Raw genomic sequence first — 24,428 nt, forward strand, 5'->3', positions numbered from 1 at the left:
GTTCTCAGCTTTATCCATCCTATTTATCTCATCTATTGTGTTGTTCATTTCAGCTATTATGTTTGTCATGTCTAATATTACTATTTGGTTGTTTTTACTTTATAATTTCTTGACCTGTTGTTGTAAAGGTACCTTTTAGTAAAGGCAATGTTATAAGTTTTACATTAAACTGAAAGTGATCAGGAAAAACATGGCCTTGCCCTAAGTTTCAGTTAATGGCAAATGAAGAATTAACTCCACAGAATACATTTAAAGGAACAACAGAGGACAAAAATAAAAGTAGGTTAATGATTACACTGTATGAGTTGAATATTCAATGTAAATTTTATACCTGTCAAAGTAGCAATTTGTAAATATTGTTTGTAGTTTACTCAGTTGGCTTTGTAATGGTATGATTTTTGAAAATTGATAATTTTTGATAATTTGGTACATGTCCTCCTTCCCTTTAGCAGATCTTATTTTGTGTACTGTAATAGGATTTTATAATGTTCTTTCATATAAGTCCTATAAAAGTCCTTCATGTAATTTTTTCTTGTAAAGTTTACTCCTAGGTCAGGAAGGAAAATAGATTTCCTGCCCATTACGAGTGGCATATTTTCCCTATTTCTATTTGAAATGATTATTACTAATATAGATAAAAGCCTTTGATATGTTTATATCTTTAAAAATTATATACCACCTTACTGAATTTACTTATTAAGTCCAATAGTTTTCTTTACTAGAATTCTTGGATTTTCTGGACACAGTTGAATATTATATTGTTTTCTAGGAAACAATGTATTTCTTTTAGGTTTTCAACTTATTGCCACTGAGTTACAAAGTAGTGTTTAGAATTATTTTCATCTTTTCTATATCTATGCATTCTGTATGTTTCTCCTTTCTAATATTTTACTTTCTCTCTTTCCTCCTTAACCAGGTTTACCTGGGGCATCTTTTTTTTTTTTTTTTAACATTTATTCATTTATTTATTTTTTGGCTGTATTGGGTCTTCGTTTCTGTGCGAGGGCTTTCTCTAGTTGCAGCAAGCAGGGACCACTCTTCATCGCGGTGCGCGGGCCTCTCACTATCGTGACCTCTCTTGTTGCGGAGCACAGGCTCCAGACGCGCAGGCTCAGTAGCTGTGGCTCACGGGCCTAGTTGCTCTGTGGCATGTGGGATCTTCCCAGACCAGGGCTCGAACCCGTGTCCCCTGCATTGGCAGGCAGATTCTCAACCACTGCGCCACCAGGGAAGCCCTGGGGCATCTATTTTATCTTTCCAGAGAACTAATGGTTCTTTTCCCTATACATTTTACCATTTATTTTTTATGTATAAGTAATGAAAATATATGGTATCTTTATTAAATCTACACCCCTAATTTCTCTTTTTCTTTATGTAAATATGCTTTTCTTTGGTCCTTTGTTTTAAATCATAAAAGCATCAAAGGCTATAAATATTCCTCTGTGGCTTGTCCAATACATTTTAATAAGAAGTGTCCTTTTACTATGTTTTATATGTTTATACTTTTACTATTGGTTTCCATTTCTTCTTTGAGCTGAAGTTATTTAAGAGATTTTTTTTTTACCTTTTACACTTATATGTATATGTTATACATATGTACATTTTAAAAACGTTAAATATAACAAGAGTCTTCTATTGAAAAGCAGCCCACTTCTGTACCTCCATCTATCCTATTTCCCAGAGGGAACTACTTTTAACCCCTTTAGCTGTTGCTTCTGGTAGTTAATTCCAGTTTTTAAAATAATTTGCTTATATTGCTATATCTTGAGTTATTTATTTTAGACATTATCTGTTGACTTCCTATTATATGACAGATGAAGGTTTATCTTTTTCCCAACTCCCCCTTCCATCTTCCCAGTATTGTTATATCAATATTTTTAGCTAAATCCATAATCAGCATTTACTTCACTATGACACTAAATAGTGTTTACAAAATGGCAAGTATTATACTCTTGTGACCTTTCCTTTCTTGTAGTGCATGTTATTTTTCCTAGAGTTAATACTTTCCTTGTGTTTCATATGTATAATTTTTAACATTCACTTATTAATTTTTTCCCCAAATACTGCATCGGAGGATCTTCTAATCTATAAAAATCTCCCATTCTTTCTCATCCAAAGTCCTTAATTCTCTTGTGTCGGTCTGGACTGTTTGCTCTGTCAGCCTGGGCACAGCTATAATCCTGTGACTTTTCTTCTCCAATCTCCTGGTTAGGTTGCACTGTTTCATGAATCTCTTGTCTTCCTCTCTTTTTGTTTACTTTCTTATTTTGCTGGGTTATATCCTCTAATAGATTCCTAAGAAATGGTGTCTTGGAGAGAAAAAATTTTTTGAATACTTGCATAAATGACAAGTATTTTTTTACATCTTTATTGGAGTATAATTGCTTTACAATGCTGTGTTAGTTTCTGCTTTATAAAAAAGTGAATCAGTTATACATATACATATGTCCCCATATCTCTTGCGTCTCCCTCCCTCCCACCCTCCCTATCCCACCCCTCCAGGTGGTCACAAAGCACCAAGCTGATCTCCCTGTGCTATGCGGCTGCTTCCCACTAGCTATCTACCTTACGTTTGGTAGTGTATATATGTCCATGTCACTCTCTCGCTTTGTCACAGGTTACCCTTCCCCCTCCCCATATCCTCAAGTCCATTCTCTAGTAGGTCTGTGTCTTTATTCCTGTCTAACCCCTAGGTTCTTCATGACATTTTTTTTTTCTCGAATTCCATATATATGTTAGCATACAGTATTTGTCTCTCTCTTTCTGACTTACTTCACTCTGTATGACAGACTCTAGGTCTATCCACCTCATTACAAATAGCTCAATTTTGTTTCTTTTTATGGCTGAGTAATATTTCATTGTATATATGTGCCACATCTTCTTTATCCATTCATCCGATGATGGACACTTAGGTTGTTTCCATCTCTGGGCTATTGTAAATAGAGCTGCAATGAACATTTTGGTACATGACTCTTTTTGAATTATGGTTTTCTCAGGGTATATGCCCAGTAGTGGGATTGCTGGGTCATATGGTAGTTCTATTTGTAGTTTTTTTAAGGAATCTCCATACTGTTCTCCATAGTGGCTGTACCAATTCACATTCCCACCAGCAGTGCAAGAGTGTTCCCTTTTCTCCACACCCTCTCCAGCATTTATTGTTTCTAGATTTTTGGATGATGGCCATTCTGACTGGTGTGAGATGATATCTCATTGTAGTTTTGATTTGCATTTCTCTAATGATTAATGATTTGAGCATTCTTTCATGTGTTTGTTGGCAGTCTGTATATCTTCTTTGGAGAAATGTCTATTTAGGTCTTCTGCCCATATTTAGATTGGGTTGTTTGTTTTTTTGTTATTGAGCTGCCTGAGCTGCTTGTAAATTTTGGAGATTAATCCATTGTCTGTTGCTTCATTTGCAAATATTTTCTCCCATTCTGAGGGTTGTCTTTGGTTTTATTTATGGTTTCCTTTGCTGTGCAAAAGCTTTGAAGTTTCATTAGGTCCCATTTGTTTATTTTTGTTTTTATTTCCATTTCTCTGGGAGGTGGGTCAAAAAGGATCTTGCTGTGATTTATGTCATAGAGTGTTCTGCCTATGTTTTCCTCTAAGAATTTGATAGTTTCTGGTCTTACATTTAGGTCTTTAATCCATTTTGCGCTTATTTTTGTGTATGGTGTTAGAGAGTGTTCTAATTTCATACTTTCACATGTAGCTGTCCAGTTTTCCCAGCACCATTTATTGAAGAGGCTGTCCTTTCTCCACTGTACATTCCTGCCTCCTTTATGAAAAATAAGGTGACCATATGTGCGTGGCTTTATCTCTGGGCTTTCTATCCTGTTCCCTTGATCTATCTTTCTGTTTTTGTGCCAGTACCATACTGTCTTGATTACTGTAGCTTTGTAGTATAGTCTGAAGTCAGGGAGACTGATTCCTCCAGCTCCGTTTTTCATTCTCAAGATTGCTTTGGCTATTTGGGGTATTTTGTGTTTCCATACAAATTGTGAAATTTTTTGTTCCAGTTCTGTGAAAAATGCCAGTGGTAGTTTGATAGGGATTGCATTGAATCTGTAGATTGCTTTGGGTAGTAGAGTCATTTTCACAATGTTGATTCTTCCAATCCAAGAACATGGTATATCTCTCCATCTATTTGTATCATCTTTAATTTTTTCATCAGTGTCTTATAATTTTCTGCATACAGGTCTTTTGTCTCCTTAGGTAGGTTTATTCTTAGATATTTTATTCTTTTTGTCGCAGTGGTAAGTGGGAGTGTTTTCTTGATTTCACTTTCTGATTTTTCATCATTAGTGTATAGGAATGCCAGAGATTTCTGTGCATTAATTTTGTATTCTGCTACTTTACCAAATTCATTGATTAGCTCTAGTAGTTTTCTGGTAGCATCTTTAGGATTCTCTGTGTAGAGTATCATGTCATCTACAAACAGTGACAGCTTTACTTTTTCTTTTCTGATTTGGATTCCTTTTATTTCCTTTTATTCTCTGATTGCTCTGGCTAAAACTTCCAAAACTATGCTGAATACGAGTGGTGAGAGTGGGCAACCTTGTCTTGTTCCTGATCTTAGTGGAAATGCTTTCAGTTTTTCACCATTGAGGACAATGTTGGCTGTGGGTTTGTCATATATGGCCTTTTATGTTGAGGAAAGTTCCCTCTATGCCTACTTTCTGCAGGGTTTTTATCATAAATCGGTGTTGAATTTTGTCGAAAGCTAATTTTTTTTTTAAACTTCAGGCTCAATTTATAGTTGAATTTAGACTTTATTTTCACACAGAGATTTGAAGGCATTACTCCATTGTCTTCTAATAACTTTTTTCTCTTAATAAAATTAATTTATGTACATTAGTTTTGTATATATCTCCTTTGTAATACTGTGTATTTTCACTTTCTCTTCCTTCTTTAACCAGTCTTGCCTGGAGTATCTGTTTCCTTTTCTGAAAGAACTAGTGGTTCTTTTCAATATATTTTACTATTTTTTAGTTTTTATATAATGAAAATATGTGGTATCTTCATTAAATCTACACCTCTTCTCTCTCTCTCTTTCTCTCTCTCTTTTTTTCTGGTAGTAACTTTATAAAGTACAGAATAGTAGAAAGAATACAGTTAAAACAATCAGTATTTCTACCCCTTTGAGATAACCAGTGTTAACATATAGGTATATCTTCCTATGATTATTTTCCAAGAATATTTTAACATAATTGAGATAGCATATTTTTTCTTCATCCTACTTCTGTCATTTAACTATATCATTAGTACTTTCTCTTAGTAAATATTTTTGAAAACTTTATTTATAATGAATGTATAATCAATCACATGTAATTTATTTTAACTATTTTTTGACATTTGCATTGTTTTTATTTCTTCATGTTATGAATAATGTTGTATATAATATCTTTGTGCTTGAGTCTTTATCTAAATATTTTATTATTTCCTTATAATACATTCTTAGAAAAGTTGAACTAATCTCTACTATCACCTGGTGTTTATAACATTGTATACTTAACTGTACCCTTGTTAGCCTTAAGCCATCACTTTTATTGTCATATTTTATTTTCTGGATTATTTTAATAATGCATATTTATGGTGAAAACTATTCTACTTATGTAAGAATTAAGTCTACAGTTTGTCAGTGTAGAGTAGATCTGGTATGCTACTGTAGAACACCATCTTAAAGCATAACTTCTTAATTCTAATACTGTTGATTTCTGTAAAGGAAAACGCCCAGACTAAGATTTCCCAGATGGAGCATGGCAAAACATTCAAGCAGCTAGAGAAAGACAACAAGCAAGAAACATTACTGAAAATTCAGCAGAATTTGAAGGTTGTTACAACTCAAAGATTAGAGGAGAATATTCATAAACTTCAGAAACAGCTCAGTGACTTTAAATTGTCAAATAAAACTATGAAAACTCAACTGACAAGAGTAAATGTCCTTAAAGTAAGTAAAAAAATGAGACTTTCAAAAATTCACTTAAGCTTTGGTCTGTTTCTATTTTTGCTGCATGTTTCTCCTTGAACTTGAAAAATTAACATTAAAATTATTTTACATACATATAAAAGAATATATATATAATATTAAAGCATATAGAATAATAAAATTAGATGCTACAAATCTACCACTCATGTTAAGAATCAGAGTATTATCAATCCCACTGAAGCCCCCAGGTATCCTCCTCAAAGGTAACCGGTATTCTAAATGTTAGGTATCTAGATCCCTTGCTTTTTGTTTCAGTCATACTTTTGTCTTTCTTATTGGGTTAATGGTTAAAAGTTTTAGTGATTTTTGGGGGGATGCTCTTTGGATCTTCTCTATATCAAGCTCCAGTTGTAGTATTTCAAACATACATTTTATGCCTGAAACCAAATATACACTAGATACTTACTGATCAACTTTTTTTTTGCCAGTTGATTATCAAGAATATTTCTCTTATTGCAGACAGTTATTTTCTCTATTTCTGTGTTTGATTAGCACAGACTATAAGACTTTTGAGGACATGGAACATGTGTTAAACCCCTTTAAATCCCAAGTGCCTAGTTTATAAAAGTGCTCAGTAACTGTTGGTTATTGATTGAGCATGATGGTGGAGAAATGTCCTCTTAATTCATAAGTTGTGGAATTTTCTTTCTTTTCCATTATCTAGCTCTTCCAAAAAAAAAGAAAGAAAGAAAAAAGAAAAAGAAGAAAAAAAAAGCATGAGTTATTATGTATCATGCCTGTTATTTAGAGGAGTTTTAGTCACAGTCATCTCCCTTTCCCCCAACCTTATACCCTCACAGGACAAAACAATTGAGAAGCTCAGGCAATCTTTAACAAAAGTTGAAGCAATGAAAGGGAAGGCAGTTATGGAAACAGACTTGGAAACTACAGTAGACTCTGCTGAGCAAGATGCAAGGTGGGACAAAGAGAGGGCCCATCAAATGTTAGAAACGGTCACTCCTGAGCTCTGCACAGCAAAGAGCACACTTGAAGAAGTACCGGGACAACAAGAAGAGGTTTGTTTTTTTTTAATTACTATATTAAGATTATTTAAGTTGAAGTGATAAATACCCACCTCAATTTAGACTACCTTAGACAAAAGAGAATTGATAGGCTTGTGGAATCAAAGGCAGTTAAACAACCAGAGCTCTGAGAAGGCAGGGATGCACCTGGGCCACAGATTAGCACCTGGAATCTTCAATATAAGGCCTTTCTCACATTCTTCTTGGCAGCTCTCTGTCAGCTTGTCTGTCTGGCTGACAGCCACAGAATTTTACAGTTAGATTTTCTGTGACAGGAGAGAGAATCCCAAGAAAGGGTCTTACAAGCCCAGCTTAGGTCAAATGCCTATTCTTAGTGAATTCACAGTGGCAAGGAATGGGATATATGATTATCATAGCTTAGGTTTGTGTACACGTCCTCTGACTAACCAAAGACAAGCAGGGTAGGGATGAGAGAAAATGAAAGTTAAGGGGAAACCATTTTTGTGGGGCTGGATCACTTTCTTGGACAAGAGGGTAGTGCTTCTAAACTTGCTTAGGTTCTCACTAGATTTATAAAGCAGATATTTTAAGAGAATTTTCTAAAGCCTAAATGATAATTTGGGGCTATTGTGGGATTACATGTCACACCCCCATACATGTTTCTTAAGAAACATGAAACTCTTTTGGGGGGGTGGTACGCGGGCCACTCACTGTTGTGGCCTCTCCCGTTGTGGAGCACAGGCTCCGGACACGCAGGCTCAGCGGCCATGGCTCACGGGCCCAGCCGCTCCACGGCATCTGGGATCTTCCCAGACCGGGGCACGAACCCGTGTCCCCTGCATCGGCAGGCGGACTCTCAACCACTGCGCCACCAGGGAAGCCCAAGAAACATGAAACTTTAACGAATTTCCATAAGAGATTCTTAAAACCAAAAGTCATGATATTACCATTTTCTTTTTTTTCTCTTTTTTAACTTCTGCATATTCATTTTCTTAATTGTTTTTATTCTCTCAGTGTCCCTCCCTTATTATATTTTCATTCTGATCTCTTCTTTGGGCATTCTGTAGTTTACTCTTCATTTCTGAGATGTCTTGCTTGTGTTTAATCATCACATCTTTCTTATCCATTAGGCATCTAGATATTATTTTTGTCCATTTCTATTCCAAATTATTGCTTTTTTTTGGCTGCGTCAGCATGCTGGATCTTAGTTCCCCGACCAGGGATCGAACCCCTGTCCCCTGCAGTGGAAGTGCAGAGTCTTAACCACTAGACAGCCAGGGAAGTCCCTCCAAATTATTGCATTTCTGATTCAAAAGGTGTTTTTTCCCCATGTCTGCAAATCCTTGTTTAATTGATATTTAATTCATTTCAGGTGTTGTCAAACATGTTGCCTCTGCTTCATGGCAGTTTTTCTGGGGGTAGTATTTTCACCACCTGAACAGTTTGGATGATACTGCTTTTCTGTTTTCTTCTCATAACAATTTAAAATGGATATTTGCCATTTATCTATTCACGTTAAAATCCCTTTGATTGCCCTGCCCTCTCAATTTCAGGTTTTTCTACCTCAGGGTACTTAGGGGGCAGGGTATACTTACTAGGCTTCTTAACTCAGTACCACCCTCTTCTGTTGACATGGTGAGTGCAGTTGCTAAAGTTTACTTAGGAAGTAAAGCCTTTTATTTTGGGGTGGGGGTTTATGTGATGTCTGTTTTTGCAATACTCTCTTGTTTATATAGGTCCCTTAATTTCCAGTGCTTGCTTTTTTTCTTTTCCCTTGGCACGAAGCCTCTAGGGAACACCTCACCCTTCCAAGTAGCTCCCTCTCTGCTCAGAAACCTTGCCCTCTAGATCGGCCATTTCTGCTCTCACATTCTTCTAAGCCCCTTTCTTTTCCTTCCCCAGTTGCCGGTATTCTGATTCATCAGGTCTCAGACTTGTTCTTCGTATTTCCCCCTTTATGAACTGTCCCTTTTCCGGGACACCAGAGGAAACTAACTGCATACTCCAGTGTGGGCTCTGGAGCTGCCTCTGTTGGTTTAGAATATTTATTTCCCCACTTATATGAAAACTGAAGTCTGTGGTATTCTTTACTTAAGCTTTAGGCATGATTTATGGAGAGTTTTATCTGCTCTCCTTGTTGGTCACTATAGTTTTTAGAGAATGGGTGGAGAGATATGTATTTAGGGGACAGCTATTACCTACAGCAAATCAGAAGTCCAAAAAATAATTACCTCATGGATGAAAAACAAGCAGCAATAAAATTAGGTTTAGTCTATAAGATTGTAAAAATAAAAACAAATCTTAAAATGCAAAGGTAATTTTAGATTTCTTGTAATTTTTTTTTGCTTAAAAATACATTTGAACGTAGAATAATGTACACTTCATAAAGAAATGTTTAATAAAACTAAATTTCTAATAAAAATTTCATTGTACATAGTTAAGTAGGTGAGCAAAACTAATGACATGTCTTGATTTTTGTGGTTCTTTGTAGCTTGTTGACTTTTGAGAAACTATTAAGAAGATGCTGGGATTTAACATGAAAACAGCAGACAAGAAAATCATCAATCACCTAAGGCTTATTATACAAGTATATGAAGCCTCTGACAAATCAAACATTGCTTCTGCGTGTGAGACTGGATAGGATAATGAATAAAGAATTTCTGCCAACCAGAACTCAGCAGACATGGACATTTCCTCCAGCATCTTGAATATGGCTACGTTATGAATAAAACACATTTGAAACTTTTCACTTAAATCTCTTCTCTCCTTTGATATTTGGCAATTAACTTTTCTTTGTTGTAATCTTGTTTTGTACATTTACTTGTGGTCTAGTCTGGATTGTTAATTGTAATATATAGTATCTAATTATATTTATTAACTGTATTTTAAGCAGGATATTAATCAAAACTTGTTCTTAGTTGGAATATTTATATCTATAGTTAATGGCCTGTTTCTAGAATGAGTAGTTTTTTGGTTATACCCCCTTATGAATCTAGGTAAAGTTATATTCTGTAATTTGAATCTATCTTATCTATTTGATTAACTGAGAGTTTGAAAATCAGATATGAAATGCTGAAGGGTAGGAAAGTCATTAAGAATTCTTAAAAATGTGCAATAGACTATATTGTGTTTTAAATTTTCTTAGTATTTATAGTGTCTGCCAGTTTTCCTAGATGTAGGCCGATATCTAAGTTAATGGACTGTTTTTAAATATATAATCTCTAATTTTTTTCATTTAGAATACAAAACTGCTCATCTTCCAAGGTAGTTTTAGATTTATCCAAGATGTCCTCTGTAGGAACAGGTCAGAATCTGAACAGGCCAGAGTGGACACTCAGCGCCTGCTGTGGTCAATTGAAAAGGACTCCTGTGGGGCTTAGTTTTAGAGGGATCTTCAGGGTGGAAGGTGTGAAGTTACACTGGACCTTATAAAAGTAACACTTTGGAAGAAAATGGTTATCTTGAATACTCATTCAAGGAAAAGATGAGAACAACTTCTAAACTGACAGCCATGGGTCTCAAATGTGTGCCAAGGCACTCTGGAGCTCAGCATGCCATGGAGTATTTCAAATTTTAAAGGGAAACTGACATTTGACACTAGTCAGGAAAGTACTTGAACTGTTAGCTCCTACTAGTTTATAGTTTGAACACTGGCTCACTCTTCATTCCTTTTGATGACATATATATATATATATATATATATAAAATTTTTATTGGAGTATAATTGCTTTACAATGTTGTGTTAGCTTCTGCTGTATAACAAAGTGAATCAGCTATAAATATACATATATACCCATATCCCCTCCCTCTTGCATCTCCCACCCACCCTCCCTATCCCACCTCTCTAGGTGGTCACAAAGCACCAAGCTGATCTCCCTGTGCTATGCGGCTGCTTCCCACTAGCTATCTATTTTACATTTGGTAGTGTAGATATGTCCATGCCACTCTCTCACTTCATCCCAGCTTACCCTTCCCCCTCCCCATGTCCTCAAGTCCATTCTCTACGTCTGCATCTTTATTCCTGTCCTGCCCCTAGTTTCTTCATAACCTTTGTTTTTTTAGATTCCATATATATGTTAGCATATGGTATTTGCTTTTCTCTTTCTGACTTACTTCACTCTGTGTGACAGCCTCTAAGTCCATCCACCTCACTACAAGTAACTCAATTTCATTTCTTTTTAGATGACATATTTTTAATGAAAACTGCCCAGGGCTTCTTAGGACTTTTGAATTTGTTGCCAAGGGGGGCCCAGCAGTTGGTGGTATCACTACCAAGTAAGTTGACTCCAGGATCCCTGGATGCAATGTAAGAAGTTCACTTACCTTTCTTCTGAAGAATATCCTTGAGGAAATGAAGGGACACCCTGTCCAGAGCCTCCACCTGCAACCCAACCTCTAAGAAAACCACCTTCTTGTTCAGGATTCCCCAGGGTCATGGCCCAAGGGTCAGCTGCCTGCTGCGGCCTCAGCACAAAGAGCTGGAAGGACTGCACAACTCAACGAGCCAGGCTAGCTGTTTCCCCACTTCTCCAACTCCTTCTTTTTGAGGAATTGCAAGTACTGTCAGCTCTTGGGGTCAAGTTCTCCATGAAGGTGAACGTGCCAAGATGTGGAAGTGTCTCAAGGAGCCACTTCATAAGCATGTTAAAGAAAAATCTTCTGCAAGTACAGAGTCCTTAGTCTTAATGCTCCTTTATGAATTGTATTAGTAGAAACTGATTGTTCAACGAGTTAACTGTAAAAGATTAGCTATGTTAACTCTGAGCAGACAAGGGAGAGGAACCCTTCCACTACCTGGAACAAATCTTTTCTAGAACTGCTTTTATCTTGTGGCCAAATCGCTGCCACTCTGTTCTTCAATGAGACATGAATTTAGATTTAAGGATTTAGACAAATAGTTCTCAACCTTCAAGATGCAGCAGAATCACCTAATTAAAAAATCATTTCTTTTTCTGGGCTTATCCAGAGATTCCAGTTCAGTGAGTGTGGTGTGAGGGTAAAGTATGGACATTTTTTTTCAAAGCTCTCAAAGTGTATGAATTGATAAAATTACTTTGGAAAAGTTTGGCAGTGTTATCAGTTTCCTGCTGCTGTAACAAATTATCACAAACTTTGTGGCTGAAACAAATATTTATTATCCTGCATTTCTGGAGGTCTCAGAGCTAAGTTCCTTCTGGGGAGGGGAGAATCCATTTCCTTGCCTTTTCCATCTTCTAGAAGATGCCCACTTTCTTGGCGCATTGCCTCCTTCTTCCACCTTCAAAGCCAGGGTCATGAAGTCTGCCCAGTCTTTTTCGTACGACTATTTCTTTTATTCTCCTCCTCCTGCCTCCCTCCTCTTTTAAGGATCGTTGTGATTACATTAGGCCCACTTGGACAATCCAGAATAATCTCCCTATTTTAAGGTCAGCTGATTAGCAACCTTAATTCTCTTTTGCCATGTAGCCCAATATACTCACAGGTTCCGGAGAGTAGGACAAGCACACTTTTAGGGAGCCATTATTCTAGAAACCTCCCACAGTTTGCATCTAAAATTGAACACAGGCATGCCTTATGAACCAGCAGCTCCACTCCTACATATATAGGTAACAGAAATATGTATGTATATTCTACAAAAAGACATTTACAAAATTACTCATGGCAGCATTGTTCATAATTGCCCCAAACTGGAAACTAGCCAAATGACCAAAAGTAAACATGACAACCAGATCCACTAGTTTAAGCATTTAGATCTCCTTCAGGTGTGGGACAGGGAGAGGTCAACTGGAATGCTGAATTTTCTAAGGGGCCATACAAGAAACTGACCCTAGGTCCAAGACTGGGGAGACGACATATGGAGGACAGCAAGAGTTTGAGGAGAAATGGTAAATTTATGGAGCTCCATTTAGCATGTGTTCCACTCAGCACGGTGGAAAATAGCAATGGCGTGCAAGAAGACTTTAGCTCTTGTTGAACATCTGTCTCTAACCTGCCATGTAACCCTTGATCTTGTCCTGGGCTGAACTCGAATTTTCTTAGAGGAAATAAGGTTTGGGTTTCTGAGTTCGACTCTAGATTCCAGGCATCCCCCACTATCCTGGCAGAAACATTTTCGCGTCAGATTAATGCGGCTTGCTGCCACATAAGTACAGGAGCCAGCAGGCAGCCACCAGGTACTTTCTTGCCCGGCGACTCTTTCCTCAGGGGCAAGGCGCCTGTGCGCAGGTCTGACAAGGTGGGAACAACCCCTCCTCCCCAGTCTACCAGACTCGGAACTTCCAACTACAGAAGTCTCCTTCCGCGAAACAAAGGCTATTAGGGCCCCTTCCCTACCCTGAACCTTTGCTTGCGCTCCAACACACCCTAGCGACAAGTGCGGCTGCAGAGGCGAACTCCACCTTCCTGTGCAGCACTCCTACTCAAGCTTCCACTGAGGACTTAGCCAAACTGGAGGAGCCACTCCCTCCAGGGACGCGCGGAACCATCCGTTCCTCTTCCTTACAGCCGTTCGCAAGTTTGCGCCTGCGCTCCACTAAACCAGGTTGCGCCTGCGCAGCCCACTGAGGCGGGAACGTGGGTAACCCTTGGCTGTAGGGCGAGTGCCGTGTGACACTGCGGACGGATGAGGGCGAAGGAGATGCGGAGGAACTGGTGGTGACTGGCTGACGGAAATGATTGGCTGGTGGAAAAAGCCGTTCCAGATCTCGCCTTCGTGTGGGCGGGGAACCAGCTGAAGAGGGAATCAGCCCTTCGGTGGCGGGGCAGGGGGCGGAGCCGAGGGGCGGTCTCGCGGGAGACCATTTTGGCGGGCGCGGGAGGCGGGCGCGGGAGGCGGGCGCGGGAGGCGGGCGCGGGAGGCGGGCGCGGGAGGCGGGCGCGGGAGGCGGGCGCGGGAGGCGGGCGCGGGACCTGTGCTGGAGCGTTCTGGCCCGGCTCCCGCGTGGGGAGCTTGGCGGGCGTCGGGCTGGCCGGCAGTGGGTAGAGCTGCAGAGTGTGGGGCGGCGTCCGGCGTTGTTGCTCCCCGGCTCCGTCAGACTGGTGTCAGGGCCCCCACCCCGAAACTGAATCGGAGCGACTGGGTGATGCCCCTGACAGTTTTGAAAGCCTTCTCAGGCGAATCTGATGCTCGGCCAAGGTTGAAGCCCAGCCCGCGTGGTTCCCTCAGCGTCCGGGGTAACCCCAGGTTGGCCAGTGCGGGGAGGGTCGTCAGCTTTGCGAGTCTAGGCTTTGTCCGATCCCCCACTCACATCTGGGGTTAGATGCCAAGTGACCAACGAGGGCGGACACTCCTCGTAGACGTCCACTCTGGAGAAGTGAGATTGGGCGTTTGCTTGGGGAGCGGGACTGCAGGACTGGGGAGCAATCCTCTGGTCCTGCAAGTTGAGTCCGTTGAGTGCTGTCTGTGCTCGAGGAACTTGGCTGGTTCTTAGGCGCTCAGCTTACAGTTATCCCGATGCAGTTCTCTAATTTATCTGTTACTCAAATAGCACTAAATATCTGGGTTTCTTTTACAGACCATTTCTTAGGATGGTGTAAGTCAATGGCAGAGCTCATCTATTGAACTTTATTCATTTTCCGTTTTGGGGTTTTGGTAGATGGCTTTTACCTTATTCTTAAATTCTGATGATATCTTACGGGAGCCACATATATGGAATTAGAGAATCTCTAATTTCTTATTAACAGTTTTCTTGAGATTAATTTACATACCATGAAATTAACCTGTTTTGAGTGTACAATTCAATGATTTTTAACATATTTAAAGAGCTCTGCAACCATCACCATAATGGAATTAGGCGATTTTTTTTTTTCCTGATAATTGCCTTTACAAGTCTCAAGAGTTTGTCTAAGCGGACATTTTGGAAATACAACCTAAGAGCCTCTGAAAATCTACGCTCAAGTCGTGTTATACCTGAGCAGGTGAAATTAAGAGGAGAATTGAAGCAAATGTTCCTAGAAGTTGCAGGTAGTGAAACTTTTGTGTATTGTCCAAGTAGATAGTGACCATTCCAAGTGTCTTTGTTTTCTGAAGAATATGGCATAAACCCCATTTTACAGATGAAAAAAGACTTTGAAGGATAAGTTGCTTAAAGCTCCATATTAGTGCCTAGGCTAGGCCCGAACCTTGGATGCTTTATCTGCCTTTGCCACCTCATCGGCCTGGTTTCCAATTATATTATCTATGTATGACCTGTACAATTCATTCATTTATTGAACAAATAATTATATAGAGTGGCCACTATGCCAACAACAACCAAAAACACTGCTCTAAGTGCTGGAGATACCATAGAGAACCAGCTAAGTTTCTACCTTCAGCTAATATTCTGATGAGGAGACAATGATCCACTGAAAAAATATATACTCTAATTTTACATATTGAGACATGCTTTTGTTGTTGTTTTGGCCACACCACGCGTCTTGCAGGATCTTAGTTCCCGGACCAGGGATTGAACATGGGCCCTCTGCAGTGGAAATGCGAATCCCTAACCACCGGCCTGCCAGGGAATTCCCAAGACATGCTATTTAAAAAAAAAATAGGTAAATTAAGAGTGTAGGGAACGGTGATGGGAGGCAGGATCTGATTTGAGCAGAAATCTGAAAGAAGAGAGGAAGTTGGGGCATAAGAAAAAGAAACCAAGGATTTGGCTTGAGCAACTGAAAAGATGGAGTTGCCATTTACTGAGTTGAAATATATTAGGTGACACTGTGGAAGGACCAGGTTTTAGGGTTAAGATGATAAATTCAGCTTTAGATATATTTAGATGCCTCTTAGTCATCCAAGTGGAGATGTGGTATTTAAATCCATGAGATTGGATGTGATCTGACCAAGGGAATGGGTGTAGGTAGAGAGAGGACTGAGAACTGATCCCTATGACACTTCAATGTCTAGAATTCAAGGAGATGAGGAGGAACCAGGAAGGAAGATCAAAAAGACGAGTCCATTGTGTTAGGAGGAAAACAGGTGAGGATTCAGCCTTAGAAGACAAGTGAAGAAAGTGTTTTGTAGAAGAAAGGGTAATTAACTATGTCACATGTTACATATTTATCAAATAAAATGAAGACCAAGAATGGCCCATTTGTAAGAGATAAGTAAAATCTTTTGATGTAAATGTTCACACTAGCAGTAACTACAGAAACTTTCTTCCATTTTGAGGAGGTGTACATTTTTACAACCTTTTTGAAGGGCAGTTTGATATTATCTAAAATTTAAATATGTGTTTACTTTGACCAAATAATTTCACTTCTAGGAGTTCATCCTACAGAAATATTTATACATGTACACAAAGATATATGTATAAAGGTGTTTATCACAGCATTATTTACAATTGTAAAAAAAAAAGGATACAGATTTCCATCAAGATGGATGTAGTTTTAAAGGAAATATTGAAATGTATAGATATGAAAGATAGCTGCTATAGACTGAATTTTTTAATTTTTATTGGAGTATAGTTGATTTACAATGTTGTGTTAGTTCCAGGTGTACAGCAAAGTGAATCAGCTATATGTATACATACATCCACTCTTATTTAGATTCTTTTCCCATATAGGCCATTACAGAGTATTGAGTAGAGTTTCCTGTGCTATACAGTAGGTTCTTATTAGTTATCTATTTTATATATAGTAGTATGTATATTAGACTGAATTTTGTCTGCCCCAAGTTCATATATTGAAGCCTTAACTAACCCTCGATGTGATGTTATTTGAAGGTGAACCTTTGGGAGATAATTAGGTTTAGATGATGTCATGAGAGTGGGGCCCTATGTTGGGATTATTGTTCTTACAGGAAGAAGAAAAGAGATCTGAGTGAAGACACTGCAAGCAAAGAAGTGGGGGCTTACTAGGAACTGAATTGACTGGTACCTTGATCTTGGACTTCCCAGTCTCCAGAACTGTGAGAAATAAATGTTTGTTGTTTAAGTCATCCAATTTATGGTATTTTGTTAGCAGCCCTCACCTTGTTAGATGATAAAGTCAGGTTTTCTAATAGAATGTATAGTATGATCTGTTATCTTAATATATCCATAGGAGGCCTGTCTAATCACACTATCAAGAGTTACTTCCTCATTTCCCTTCCCTGATCACGGTTACATTATTCTTTTCTATCTGCAGCACTTATGACTATCTAAAAGTATTTTATTAATTTTTATACTTATTTACTGTCCTTCTTGTCATAGGAGGTAAGTTCTATAAGGTTTTTGCCTCTGTCTCTTTTCTTTGTATCCCCAGTGCAGGAGTATATAATTTTTAAATACATTGTTTTACGTGAAAAACCCAAACAGACAGTATTCCTGTAGTGGTTTTAAAATGAGACCATAAATTCTTTGATACTCTTTCCTTCAAAGCGTGGTGGCTAATTCCCCTCCTTTTGAGTGTGGGCTGGATTTAGTAACTAGCTTCTAATGAGTAGAATATGGCAGCAGTGGAGGCATGTCTGTAGGTCATAAAAGGCATCATGACTTCCTCCTTGCTCCCTCTCTTGGATCATTCATTCTGGTAAACCAGCTGCCCTATCCTGAGGACATATCAAACAGTGCTTTGGAGAGGCCCTTGTGGCAAGAAACTGAGGCCTGCTCCCAATAGCCAGGGAAGAACTGAAACATCCTGCCAACAGTCATGTGAATGAGCTACCTTAGAAGCATTTTTTTCCAGCCCCAGTCATACCTTCAGATGTTTGCATCTCCACGTGACAACTTGACAGCAATGTCACAGGAGACCCTGAACCAGATCACTCAAGTAAGCCACTCTCAAAATCTTGTTAGATAATACATTTTTGTTGTTTTAAGGCACTGTGTTTTGGGGGTAGTATCGTTATCACCAATAACTAATAACAATTTTTGGTAAATATTATATTCTATTGTTTTAGTTAATACTTATTAGTTCCGTTCCTGAGAAAGTCAATTTCTCCCTGCCTTAGTTTTATCATATATAAAAGAAAATATAAATAGTTGGACAGTCCTTCTCTATCATCACATTAGAATTATCTGGGCAGCTTTTACAATATATATGCCTAGTCTCCATCCTAGATCAGTTAAGATCAATCAGAACTCATGGTAGGGCCCAGGCATACGTATTTTTTAAACTCCTCTTTGAGATTCTAATATGTCATCTGGGTTGAGAACTTCTAGGTGATCTCTGAGCTTTCTCCTATTGATTCTGTTATGACTAATACATAATTGGGATATACTTTCACTGCTGTAAGAGCATTTCCCTGGAATTAGAGTCCCAATTTTTGAGATATCTAATCTTTGTTTTAGGAATAGACAATGGAATTATTATTTATGCTTCTTCCCTGAAGGGGTAAGTATGTATTGAAGAACAAAAATTTGGGCTATTTTAAGAATTTCACAGAAGAATTACCCAAAATTTGATTTTCACATTTTGGAATTTTTGCTTTTGGTGAAGCATTTTCTTTTTCTTTCTTTCTTTTTTTTTTTTTTTTAACATCTTTATTGTAGTATAATTGCTTTACAATGTTGTGTTAGTTTCTGCTGTATAACAAAGTGAATCAACTATACATATACATATATCCCCATATCCCCTCCCTCTTGCGTCTCCCTCCCACCCTCCCTATCCCACCCTTCTAGGTAGTCACAAAGCACCAAGCTGATCTCCCTGTGCTATGCGGCTGCTTCCCACTAGCTATCTGTTTTACATTTGGTAGTGTATATATGTCAGTGCCACTCTCTCGCTTCATCCCAGCTTACCCTTCCCCCTCCACGTGTCCTCAAATCCATTCTCTACGCCTGCATGGTGAAGCATTTTCTTAATGCTTTTCTAGTGCTTGATGAAATCCCCTTTGTGTTTTCATTTTATTAATCAGGAAAGTAAAGAGTTACACTACTGTTTTTCCATTTTTACTTCAGGGTGCCAAATAATTTTCATTTTACTTTTATAAAGTTTGTTTGGGAGAAGAGTACTATCATCATCTATAAGAATGACAAGCTGATTGTAAAATTCATATGCAAACGCAAAGGACCTAGAATAGCCAAACACTGTTGAAATTCTTTGAAAAAGAGTAGCAAAGTTGAAGGGTTAACACTATCTGATTTCAAGATTTATTAAAAAAAAAGATTTATTTAAAGCTACAGTAATCAGTACAGTGTGATATTAGTGTAAAGATAAATGTAAAGATAAATAAAAAGATAAATGGGATGAATAGAAAGTTCAGAGAGAACCACACATATATGGACATCTGTTGTGTTGTTATTTTAAATAAAGATAGAGGGACAATCTAGTGATGAAACGGGAGTCTTTTCAACAAATGATTCTGAAACAATTGGATCCATATGCCAAAAAGAAAAAAAAGAAAGAGAGCAAGCAAAAACTTTGATTCATGTCTTGTGCCATATACAAAAATGAACTAAAAATGAATCATAGACCTAAATATAAGAGCTAATATTGGGGGCATACAATTATATCTGAATCCAGGTATGGGTTCAGATATAATTGACATTCATGTTTGCAAGAGTGAATGGAGGAGAGCTGGTGTATTAGTTCCTACTGCTGCTCTAACAGATTACCACAGGGACTTCCCTGGTGGTCCAGTGTGTAGGACTCCACACTCCCAAAGCAGGGGCCCTGGGTTTGATTCCTGGTTGGGGAACTAGATCCCGCATGCATGCCGCAACTAAGAGTTCGCATACTGCAGCTAAAAGTCCACATGCCGCAACTAAGAAACCTGTGTGCCGCAACTAAGACACCTGCTTGCCACAACTAAGAGTCCACATGCCACAACTAAGAGATCCCACATGCGACAACGAGCTCCCATATGCCGCAACTAAGACCCGGCAAAGCCTAAATAAATAAATAAATTGCCACAAACCCAGTGCTTAAAACAACACACATGTATTATCTTACAGTTATGTAGGTTAGAAGTCCTACACAGGTCCAGCAAACTAAAATCAAGGTGGTGGCAGAGGTGCATTCCTTCTGGAGGTTCTAGGGGATAATGTGTTTGCCTTTTCCAGCTTCTACGTCATGCCATGGTATCTTCTTGTCCTTTCATATTCACATAGGGCCTGGTTTCTTTTTACTCTGACTTTTCTCTTTCTTTTCACTCTGGAATGGTCTCTTCACTCTGCCTTTTCTCTTTCAACCAAATGTACCCTGTGTCAGTAGACTAAAAGAATTCAAAGAATTTTCAAATGTCAATTAAAATAATAAAAAGAAACATATCCTTGTATATATATAATATTAAATATTCTCTTTCTCATCAAACTTTCCTCCATGTATCTATTTCCTAACTCCATCATTACTTCTGTATTACTGGCATTCTACCGCAAGGAAGAGCTTTCTCCTTTCTGAATTCAACTTTAGAAATTGTCTCTTGAATTCCACCTACGGTGGAAGATTTAGATAACTGGCACTAGTTCTTCATTGCCTTTCTCTCATCTTCACAGTAGAATTATATTATTTTTAGTTCTTCCATAGGTTATCTTTGTGATTTAAATTAATATACTGACACTTTTTTTTCTTGTTGTTTCAACTCTTTATGATACCTCTTGATCTTTAATTTAGTGAAGATTTTTGTTGTCCTTGCTCTTTCCTTTCATTCTCTTTCCCTGTTCTATTTCCTGACTTCTCTCACTTAAACTTTTACTTTTACACCATTGAGGTTGTTATTTACATGATGTCTTGTAACCATTATTAAGTCACTGTGAGATTATCTAGTTTCCCATCAATTTTTCACTTAATGGCTTTAGAGCTCATTGATGAGCCTTACCTGAATTAATTATTTCACTAGGAATGACAAAATATTGATATTTTAAAATATAGTATTTTTGCTATACAGTACGTCCTTATTATCTATTTTATATAGTAGTAGTATATGAATATAGTAGTGTGTATATAGTAGTGTGTATATGTATATAGTAGTGTGTATATAGTAGTGTGTATATGTCAATCCCAGTCTCCCAATTTATCCCTCACCCCCACCTTACCCCCTGGTAACCATAAGTTTGTAATGACCTATATGGGGAAAGAATCTAAAAAAAGAGTTGATATATGTGTATGTATAATTGACTCACTTTGCTGTGCAGCAGAAACTAACACAACACTGTTAATCAACTATACTCCAATAAAATTTTTAAAAAAATTATAGTATTTGTTCTGCATTTATTAGCTGCCTGTTATTAGACTCTGTTATTCTAACCATCCTAATTGTTGTAAAGTACAGCTTCAGTGTTTTCACTCATGCTTTTAATACTTTCCCATTGACTCAGAAATTAAATTCCAATGCTTCTGTGTTATATCTAGGCCTTTTCTATTATATTTTCCACCCTTATTTATCTCCCTTACTCCTCTAGATACTATGATCCTGGAAAGAGTTCTTGTGCTCCTCAAAATTTCCCCCCTTCCCCTTGCTTCTCCATCTTTGTTCTTGCTTTTCCCTCTACCTAGATTACACTCACTCCTGTGGAATTTTTTTTTTTTTTTTTTGCGGTACACGGGCCTCTCACCACTGTGGCCTCTCCCGTTGCGGAGCACAGGCTCCGGACGCGCAGGCCCAGCGGCCATGGCTCACGGACTCAGCCGCTCTGCGGCACGTGGGGTCTGCCCGGACCAAGGCACGAACCCGTGTCCCCTGCATCAGCGGGCGGACTCTCAACCACTGCGCCACCAGGGAAGCCCTCCTATGGAAATTTTATCCAAAGTCTTCACAGTAGCCTCAGACTGGCCTACAAGGTCTTACCACAGTAGAGTTCCTATCACCTTGGACCTTATTCCTCTCTGCTTTCTCTCTTTCTCGTTCTAGTTGCACTGGTCCTCAAACACACCATTCTCACTTCCACATCAAGCCTTCGCATTTACTCTTCCTACTTCCTATAGCTCTCCCTCCTGATATCTGCAGAGCTCACTCTGTCATCAGCTCTTTCATGTATTTGCTCCAATATCACCTTCTTGGTGAGGCCTTCCCTGACCACTCACTTTGAAATTGCAACACCTCCCTCACCCTTCCTACACTGTCCCCCTTCCCTATTTTATCTTTCTCCATAGTACTTATCTCTGTCGAATATATATAAGTTATTGGTTTAACTTATTTTCTCTTCCACCCTTACTCCCTGCTGGGTATAAGTTATTTGAGGACAGAGATTTTTATCTATTTTGTTCACTGCTGAATACTTACCATGTTTGAAATTTAGCAGAATTCAATAAATATGTCTAAAATACTTAAATTTATGGAATGAATGAATGACCAAACCTGCAATGTGGTGAATTTTTTGGTTGTTGAATGAATGAATCCACTTCTCAAGAACCATCTCAAATACCATCTCTTTTTGGAAATTTATTTTTGTTCCTTGGGTCATCTCTATTCCAGATGATCTCTTTATTCTCCAGTTCATATAGAAAATGTTTATACTTTGTTATGGCACTTATATTTTGTCTTATTATTGTATTTATTAACATAGTGAGTAGATACTATCTAATTTATTTCTGTCCTCAGGAATATGTAGCACTACCTTATGTATACAGAGCACACCAAATAAATATATGTGAAATTAAAATACAAGTATAACGATAAATTCTTTTGCTTTGTTCGTTTTTATTCTTTGGACATTTCCTCTCATACCCTGTTCTTGCTTTAGAGGACTTTTATTCCCCTCTCATTTATTCACTTAATACAGACCTGAAAAACCCTTTTGCTTCCTTGGCACACTTTTGCTAAGCTACATGACATTCATCAAACTCTGGTTCAGAGCATTATGTCAGGATTTAGAAGTCTTAGTCAGGATTAGTATTCTAATCCTCAACTCTATCATGAACTGTGATTGTGATCCTGAACTTGTATTTTTTTTTTCATCTGCAGCACAGAAGTACAAAATCTTAGAAGTGGACGCAATATTAAAGTTCGTATACCAAGTTTTCAGTCAACATTCTTTACAGGTATTTATCTGTGTCTATTTCAATATTTCCAGTGACAAGGACTTACTGCCCACCCCCTCCAAAAGCCATTACATTTTCAGACAGCCCTAATTTTAAGAAAATTCTTATTTTTTTAAGCTAAAACCTACTGTCTTCTAACTTTCATCTTTTTGATCTCCTTTAAAATTTTCCTTCTCTATACTCAGTTACTGAATTCTAGAAATGATTTCCCAGTACCATCATTTCAACCCCTGTTACCATTCTCATTTGATGACTCATAAGTCTTTCTTTCTATGTGGGGTTTTCTGTCCTAAGGTTTCATACTATGACTGTATTTATATTTCAAAAGGAGGGAAATAGATGTCTTCATATTAAATTCGAAATGGGAGTTTAACATGTATGTCAGTATATTTAGGATAAAGATGAAGCCCTCCTGGCCAAGAACTTTGAAAGATACAACATTTTTCACTTTGAAGGACCAAAAGACAGGCAGAAAATTTGAGATAAATGTTGAAAAGATTTGATCCATAAGGAAAAACAGACACACGTCTGTGTTCATTCCACTGGAAAACTAAAACTGTGATTCCACTATCAGAAATTCCTTAGTCAGTTGTTTACTCTTCCCAGCAACAGTGTTGTCCCCATACCAGCCATGGAGGAAGCTGTGAAAGAGAGGATTCAGGAAATTGGTGCAAATGAGCCATCTTGGAAGTCTGTAAGTATATTGACAGATAGATGAGTTACTCTTTCAAATTTGTTTCTTTTTAAAAATCTAGATTTTGATATTAGCCAATTTGGTAAACTCTGTGGTTCTGAATATTAATTTTGATTTTGTCACTATAAACATAACTGATAACTATCAGGAAGTGTTTTTTTCTTTTGCTATAGAGAAAGGAAGATCTTCATACGAAATTCAGATGCTCACTCAGCAAATAGAGCAGCTGCCCATCTTTATGAATAAAGTGTTTATGAATCATCCCAGGCTGAAAAAAGTATAGGGAACAATAAAGACCCTTGATATACCTGAATGGAAAAATTGCTTTCCATGAGTTTTTTTCAAGAAAGATTTGCCTTAGATTAAAAAAAGACTTTCCTGAATGATAGATGATAATTTGGGCAAAGAAAATGATCATATATTATTGTAATATTCCTAACTTTAATTTTGTTTATTGTAGAAAACTGATAAAACTGTTTCTATTTCACCTATGATTGAAAAAGTGAAGAAAAACAGTTATAAATCCTTAAAGTGATGCTTCTATCTTTACCAAAAAGCCTTCCCTTTTTCATATCTTGTACTTTTTCATTCTGTACATATTTGGTATTTGTTGTGAGGGCATTTATATATAATTGTTAATGTACTTATAGGAAGACTCTAGGAAAAGGAACTCAAAAGAATGACTCTCTAATAGTGGAAGTTCAGGCACTGTGGTACCTAGATATGGTGGGTATTGGGTGGGGGGTCTTTGATGATATCCCTTAATAATGACCATGTAGATCATTGTTTTTCTACTTTTTCTTTCCTTGCATCTGTAAAGACAAGGTCATTGTTCAAACAGGGTAGGAAGTAGGATGTGCTATCATTTGTTTTTAGGAGATTGTGATACTGTTTCACTACC

General features: G+C 37.9%; 1 protein-coding gene and 1 long non-coding RNA gene across 2 annotated transcripts in view; both read left to right on the forward strand.

Moving 5' to 3' along the window:
* LOC132527781 (uncharacterized) overlaps positions 1-9,698 on the forward strand; it is a 30,178-nt gene extending 20,480 nt beyond the window's left edge. The window contains exons 5-7 of the mRNA XM_060163827.1: positions 5,726-5,950; positions 6,790-7,005; positions 9,464-9,698. Of these exons, the coding sequence (XP_060019810.1) occupies positions 5,726-5,950; positions 6,790-7,005; positions 9,464-9,478 (456 nt within the window). The 3' untranslated portion in view covers positions 9,479-9,698. The remainder of the gene's footprint in view (positions 1-5,725; positions 5,951-6,789; positions 7,006-9,463) is intronic.
* A 7,888-nt stretch (positions 9,699-17,586) lies between these two features.
* On the forward strand, positions 17,587-23,523 carry LOC132529823 (uncharacterized). Its single transcript, XR_009543583.1, has 3 exons — positions 17,587-17,682; positions 22,757-22,833; positions 23,440-23,523. It is a non-coding gene; the product is annotated as an uncharacterized LOC132529823 (long non-coding RNA).
* Positions 23,524-24,428: the final 905 nt, after the last annotated feature.

This window comes from Lagenorhynchus albirostris, chromosome 1 (assembly GCF_949774975.1).
Source record: "Lagenorhynchus albirostris chromosome 1, mLagAlb1.1, whole genome shotgun sequence".
Lineage (NCBI taxonomy): Eukaryota > Metazoa > Chordata > Mammalia > Artiodactyla > Delphinidae > Lagenorhynchus > Lagenorhynchus albirostris.